Raw genomic sequence first — 7789 nt, forward strand, 5'->3', positions numbered from 1 at the left:
CAAAAAAAGTAATACTCTTAGCATAAAAAGTAATACTTTTTCAGTGATTATCTAAATAATTGATCCGTCTCACAAAATACGACCCGTGAGACCGTCTCACACAAGTTTTTATCATAAAAAATGATAAATTTTTTAAAATAAAAAATTATGAGAAATAAATATTTGAATTCTAAATACCATTTTATTTCTTACTAAGAATCCATATGAAAAATTTAAAAACTCGTATGAGATCGTCTTATAGATTTTTGTGAGATAGATTTTTTATCCGACTTAATTCATAAAAAATATTATTTTTATATCAAATATTAATTTTCACATTAAATATGAATTGAATTGACATGTCTCATAGATATAGATCCGTGAAACCGTCTCACGAGAAAATTACTCCATATGAAATCCAAATAAAAAAAAAATCCTATATGCTCAAGAAATTATTTTTTAAATATTTTAAAACTCAGAAGTATTTTCTTTTGTTCAATTTTAAGTTATTTTTAATTTATAGTTCTCTTTTAATTTGGAATTTTCAAAATCTAATAATAATAATATTATATATAAATTTTAATTTTGTTAATAAATTTAATTGAGCTCATGGATTTAAAGAGGCCGTTGTCGTCTTTGGAGCCTTTCAACTTCTTGCCTGCGAAGCTACAAGTAACATTCAGCTACTCCACCTCCCACCCCCCTCCTCCGCCACCACCCACGCTCCACCGCTATCTCCGCCAAGTCCTAACTCTCTACTCTATCCGCAACGCATTGTCGACGAGTTGTATCCGTTCGAAAACGCGGATTGTGATTGTTTTGAATCGAATCACCAACTCACTGCATTGTTGGTGCGTGTGTGTGTGTATGTGTTGATGGATCAATCTTCCGATGCATCTGATTTCCTTTTTTGTCATATTTTTTTTGTGTGTTTTTGAGTCAATAAGTGATTGAAACGAAGACTTTAGCTCGCTTTTTGTTTGATTAAGTTTTGGTCTTTGGTTTATTTTTTCAAAAATAACTTTGTCTTCTTCTTCGTTTGTTGGCATTTGAAAATTTTCTCTCATTATGCTTCAGATAGTTGAGAGCTTTCTCACTTTTTCCCAAATCCTCTGCAGGTGTATTGTCTCATTTGATTTCTGTTTTCGATATCTTTTGGTGTATTATTAACTATTGTTTCTGTGATTTTTCATGGTTTTGTTTTAGTTCCTGTCCATTCATGCTAGTCTCATTTTTTTTTTTTTTTGGCTTTTGTTTTTGTTTTAGCTGTTTTGAAATCCATGAATGGTCAAGTGTGGTTTTCATAGTTTGGACATGGGATTTTAACCACTACATGTAAAATCAACAATAAATATGTTTCTTGTACTGCGATCAAGGCTTTTTAAGCATACCATGATTATCAATGATGTCAGGTTTTGTTTTTGGATTCAATAATTGAAGGTGGATGCAATAATGCAATCTGGTTGTGATTTATTTTCTTATTCGGAAGTGACATGATAAACCAAAATCTGACATTATGAGACGGGGACTTTCTAGATTAGAATTTTCTTTTTGTGTGTGAAAGATAGTAGGATTCTTAGTTATAGTAGTATATTTTGATTATTTCTGGTAGCCTGTCTTTTTCTTTATCTTCGAGGGCAAATTTTAAAGTAAGTAGGTAGTCGGTTTCATTAAAATATAATTGATGTATGTGTTTTAGAATATGTATTGATGATTTGAGGGAAATATCTCATCTTTGTTTGTCTGTCTGTCCTCTATTTATCTGTTTTTGATTTTGATGTTAATATAATGATCCAGATTTTTTTATGAGTCCTCTGGTCCTGAATTTTCCATTACTTTGAATCTTTTGTACTAAGGTATGAACTACCATGCACATATTCTCCATCGATATTGAGTTGTTCAATTAAGACTCCCACATTGGAGTTGTTGACAATCTTTTGTGTTTCGACTCACTTGTCGAGATTATATCTAGCACGTTCGAAAAGATTAAAAAATATCAAAAACTTTTTTCATCATGTACCTCATGACTACTTACCTCATGACTACTCATGCTAAGTCCTAACCAGAACGTCCTTCATTTTCTGATGTGTGGCCTTGTGCACATTAATTGCTTATGAAACTAAAATATTGATTAAGGATTTTTGGCCTGTTATATGACTGGATTCACTTTGTACTAACGATCACTTGTATGATAATATTAACTAGTGAACATTTTCTACCCAACTTCTAATTTCCCAGCGACTCAACAAGTAAATAATTTGTGATAAATGGACTCGGGAAATGGAAAGATTTGAACACAATGGTACATCTTGTCAACACTATGTATCCTGACAAGGCACTCATATAATTTTCATAAACTTGGGTTTGAAATTGGGTGACTGATATTGTAATAAAGATCGTACTGGATACTCGAAAAAGACTGAAGTTTTGTTGCTGTGGCATGCCTTTCCGGTGTTTCCTTTTGTTCATGATTGAGTGTGCCTTTCACTGTTTGAGTGATTTAATTTTTTGTACCCTAGAGTATAGTTTTAGCTTACACTACTCTGCATCTTGTTTGTGACAACAGCTTGCAATGGATAAGAGGAGTTGGCTTTGGAAGAAGAAGTCAACTGATAAGCAGGAAATCGAGAAAACTCTTGCTACTGCATTGGCATCCTCTACTGCTGTTTCAGATGTTGTTGCTACTCAAATGGACAAGGTTTTTGATCTATTCTTGTACTTATGTAGAGACCAAGAGGATAAGGACTTTCAGTCTTATCATCTTTCCAACCTCACTATGCCTTGCATATAATATATAATATATATATTATTGTGCTATATTTCAGGCTAAGCAGGGCAATAATAAAAAATCGAAACATGTTCAAATATCAATGGAATCATATACACATCTAAGTGGATTGGAGGATCAAGTGAACTCCTATGAGGAAAAGGTCAAGGCCTTAGAGGATGAAGTAACTGAATTGAAAGAAAAGTTATCCGAAGCCCAATCAGAAACAAACAATAAAGAAATCATGGTGAAACAACATGCTAAAGTCGCGGAAGAAGCTGTCTCAGGTTTAAACATACTGCTTTATATTATTTTTCTTAAAAGCATAGAAAGAATATTATCAAACTTAAGTGTCTATTTTGCACAGGTTGGGAAAAGGCAAAGGCAGAGGCAGAGGCATTAAAAAATCATCTGGAATCTGTAACACTGCTAAAACATACTGCCGAAGATCGAGCCTCACATTTAGATGGGTCTCTCAAGGAAAGTATGAGACAAATACGAAATTTGAAGGAGGAACATGATAAAAAACTGCATGAAGTAGTTCTCAACAAGGCCAAGGTATTTGACAAAATGAAGCTCGAGCTTGGATCGAAAATATCCAATTTGGACCAAGAAATACTAAGGTCTGCTGCTGAAAAGTCTGCAATCTCACAATCTTTGCTAGAGCGCTCTAACATGCTGATCAAGCTAAATGAAGAGAAATTACAAGCTGAGACTGAGATAGAAATTCTGAATAGTAATATTGAATCCTGCGAAAAAGAAGTGAATTCACTCAAGTACGAACTAAATATTGCTAGGAAAGAGGTGGAAATTCGAAATGAGGAAAAGAATATGAGTTTGCGGTCTGCAGAAGCAGCAAACAAGCAGAACCTGGAGGGAGTGAAGAAAATTGCAAAGCTTGAAGCCGAGTGTCAAAGATTACGAGGTCTTGTTCGGAAGAAATTGCCTGGTCCAGCTGCGGTAGCACAGATGAAACTTGAAGTTGAAAACATGAGTCGGGATCATAGTGAGACCCGTTTAAGGAGGTCTCCAGCAAGGACTCCTCGTCACCCATCCCAACTGCCAGAGTTTTCCCATGACAATACGCCGAAGTTCCAGAAAAACTATGAGATTCTAACTGAACGCCTACTGGAGATGGAGGAAGAAAGAAACATGTTGAAGGAAGCACTTGCAAAGCGTAACAGTGAATTGTCAGCTTCTAGGAGTTTATTTTCCCAGACAGCTAACAAGCTTCAAAGTTTAGAAGGACATCTGCAAGTAAATGGTGAACAGAAAGGTCTTTTGAGATCTAATACTCCAGTACCGATTCAAAATTTTCATAATCACTATGTTCGTAATCCCCCTAGTTTTACCTCCATGTCAGAAGATGGAAATGATGATGCTGTAAGTTGTGTTGATTCATGGGCAGCTTCAGTAATTTCTGAGCGTTTGAAAAAGGAAAAGAATGTTGATAGTGAACACAAGCCAGATGATAAAAATCACCTGGCCTTAATGGATGACTTTTTGGAGATGGAGAAGTTAGCATATCTATCAAATGGAACAGTTTCTAATACAGATGCATCAGGTAATGCATGCAATGCAAGTTCTGAAATAATAGAATGTGAAGCTTTACTTGAACTCTCTAGGAACATCGACCCCCCATCTGGAGATGATCATATAACTGTTGGAGATCTGAAACTGCAAGCTGATCCACCCATCTTTGTCAAGTTCCAATCAGAAATATCTATGGTATTTGAGTTGATGTCCAAGGAAAAAGACATAGAAAAAGCTATTGAAGGCATTAGACATATTATGCAGGATATGCACAAATATTCACATCACATGACCGTGAATTCTGATGTTGAAGCTGAGCATTGTCTGGGCACAATGAGTGATATTGAGATTCTTGGTGAGGAAGCAATGACAACAGGAACAAAGGGTGTGTCTTTGTCTGAAAATGACAACTCTTTTACTGAAACTACACAAGCAATTGATCAAGAACTGGAAATTGCTGTCTCTCAGATTTATGACTTTATAATGGTTCTTGAGAAAGAGGTTAGGAACAACCCAGGAACAACATCTTCTAGTGGAGATGAATTGAATAAGAAACTCGATATTCTCATCGAAAAATATAGTGATTCTATGAAAAGTAGGGTTAATCCTATTGATTTTGTTCTCAGCATTTCTCATGTATTAAGCAAAGCAAGTGAACTGCATTTCAGTGTCCTTGGATTCAAAAGTTTTGAATTGGAAACTGGCTCTTCTGACTGTATAGACAAGATTGCACTACCGGAGAACACAACAGCTGTTGACTCAACAGGGGATAGGTGTCCAAACGAGCGTGCACACTTTCCCGATTCCACATCTGATCCTGATGTCCCATATGATGGGAATCTTGTTCCAACCTCCGAATCAACAGCCACCTCTTGTAAATGCTCTGTGGAGGAGATTGAACAACTGAAATTGGAAAGAGATAATTTTGCAGTTGATCTTCTTAGGTGCACGGAGAACTTTGAGAGCTGCAAGTCTCAGTTGCTGGATACAGAGCAGCTTCTCTTGGAGGTTAAGTCACAATTAACATCAGCTCAAAAGACGAACGGCTTGGCTGAGACACGGCTCAAATGCATGGCAGAATCATACAGATCACTTGAAACAAAGGCAGAAGAATTACAAACAAAAGTAAATATTCTACAAGGGAAAATAGAGAGTTTGGTTAATGAGCTGCAAGAGGAGAGAAAAAGTCATCTAGATGCACTTACCAGTTGCAAAGATCTTCAAGAACAGCTGCAAAGGTATTATATATTACTTCCCTCAAGTAGGTTTTATGCACCCATTTTGTTTCCGAGTCAGTGAATAGGATGAAAAAGATAGCTATATCCTTTTCTTGAATGGCTTGATTGATGATCATTTATGCCGTTAATATACAGCTCAGGAGCAAGGTTTTTAGAATTAGAACGAGCATTTTGGTTACAAATATGATATTTCTTATATCTAAGGTAAAACGAATTGTAAATAGTCTTAGGTTGGTCTTTTTAAATTGTTTCTACGCGGTTTTACTCTTTAGAAAACTTAATAAAAAAACCATGCTCAATGCCTTCACAAGAAAACCTCCTCGCTTTTTCATAGGTCGTGTTTACAAATGGTGACTCGTAATGTTTTCTCATTTTCAATGATTTTATTTCTTGTTGAAGTATAAATAGGTTCTTTTCTGATTTCCATGAAGCACAACCAAATTAAGATTCCTCAAAGAAGGTAGAAGGAAAAAGAGTTGAAAAAAGCAACCAAACAAGAAAAATAATACAAACAATACTTGGTTTCACGTTAAGTTGTTTAATAAAATGCTTTGGTGGTTTTGAACCACCTGACTTGAATATTTGCATGCATAAAAACTAGAATCTTGCTAAACATTTTCGGTTATTTATGTTTGATTTGTTGTTCAAATGCGAGAAACTACGCCTGATGTTTTAATGTCAGGATTGATAGTCGTCCGATGGCCATTAGTGAAGACAAGATTAGCCAGGTAAGATTGTTAGCATATCTTATTTTCACTATAATGGAGCTATCTCACTTTCTTAGTTTGTAAACATCCCAACAGATGTGCTATTAAAGTTTTGCTTAACGCATGTTGCATAATAGGTTCTTTCATAATTTTCGTATAATGAATCTGAAAGAAATTTTGTTTCTAAGTTATGGTGATAGAAAATCAGCTTGTGATAGTTTCCAGAAAATTTCTCTTTGTACTCACTCATTCTATGGTTATATCGAAGATTCTACTATTGATAGGGACAAAAGCAGCCAGAAAATTTATGGACAAACTACACAAAAACAATTTTTTCCCAGTTGAAATAAATTTTATTTTATGTTATAGCCAGTTCTCGGGATGCTGGCTCATTTCCTACAAAACGTATGGACCTTGGATGTTTAGTTTTGGGACTCTGTTCCATGGTCTGCCGTCCAAAAAAGCCGAGGAGCGTTATAGGTGTATTTCTTATGGCCTTTGGGACTAGTGTTTCAAAGATAGGACATTTAACATCACTGTTCTTATATCAGGAGAAGGAATTGGCAGCTGCAGCAGAAAAGCTGGCCGAGTGTCAAGAAACCATATTTCTTCTGGATAAGCAGTTGAAAGCAATGCATCCACGAAGAGGCTCTCTCAGTTCACCCAACAGTGGGAGGATTCAGAAAGGTGAATTCACAATTGAAGATCCAATTGTAAGTGGTGTGAATTTACAAGACCGAGATTCGTCAGAAATGGATACCGCCTCCTCATTTCATATGCTCGAAGCAGGCCACGAGTCCTTTGATGCATTCGACTACCCAATGAGTCCATCAAGATCACCAGTATCAAAGCATTACAAACATCGTCCCACAAATTCTGGATCATCTTCCAGTTCATCTACTCCCACGCCGGATAAACAAACTCGTGGATTAAGTAGATTCTTTTCCTCAAAAGGGAAGAATGGGTAGAAGTGCCAGCATTCGTTCACTAGCAGTTTGATAGCATGCAACAAAAATGCAAAGAATGCGAATTTGAGTTATGTTTGTAACTTTGTATATAACAATGATCAAGAACTTTTTCCATTTTCCATACTTGTAATTTGGGGTAATTTGATGTTGGATTTTACACGTTTTGTGAAAATTATGGTCCAATCTTGCAATATTTTTAATGAGTTTTCCAGTTTAGTGTTAGCAAGGGATTTGGATCCTCTGCTGTGTTGAAAACACAACATCAAGTGATGTGTACTTTTTACACGAGATGATCACATGATCATCTCGTTTAATCTAACAACTTTTTAAATTTATCTCATATGATATGATGTCCACAAGATAATCATGTGATCATCTCGTGTAAAAAGTGCACATCACCAAATGTTGTATTTTGAACACAGTAGATGATCTAAATCCGTTAGCAAGTGCACATTATTTTATTTTCTAAGTGTTGTGGGTAATTAACGTGCACATGTATTAATTTGTGTCAAAATCAACTAACAATATTACAAATCGACAATATTGAAAAATATTATCAGAAAATAACATTATAAAATAAAAATATTTCAATAATAA

The 7789-nt window shown here is 35.3% G+C and overlaps 1 protein-coding gene across 2 annotated transcripts; it reads left to right on the top strand.

Moving 5' to 3' along the window:
- The first annotated feature begins 607 nt into the window (after positions 1 to 607).
- LOC140975201 (filament-like plant protein 4) lies at positions 608 to 7387 on the top strand. Of its 2 annotated transcripts, none has more exons than XM_073438777.1 (6): positions 608 to 830; positions 2546 to 2677; positions 2805 to 3033; positions 3114 to 5517; positions 6200 to 6245; positions 6776 to 7387. In XM_073438777.1, exons 2-6 carry the CDS (start codon positions 2552 to 2554, stop codon positions 7190 to 7192), a joined length of 3222 nt encoding a protein of 1073 aa, XP_073294878.1. In that variant the 5' UTR covers positions 608 to 830; positions 2546 to 2551; the 3' UTR covers positions 7193 to 7387. The 2 variants fall into 2 exon arrangements, with proteins under 2 accessions (XP_073294878.1, XP_073294879.1); XM_073438778.1 differs by lacking the exon at positions 608 to 830 and adding an exon at positions 907 to 1835.
- Positions 7388 to 7789: the final 402 nt, after the last annotated feature.

Source organism: Primulina huaijiensis, chromosome 4 (assembly GCF_012295235.1).
Source record: "Primulina huaijiensis isolate GDHJ02 chromosome 4, ASM1229523v2, whole genome shotgun sequence".
Taxonomy (NCBI): Eukaryota; Viridiplantae; Streptophyta; class Magnoliopsida; order Lamiales; family Gesneriaceae; genus Primulina; species Primulina huaijiensis.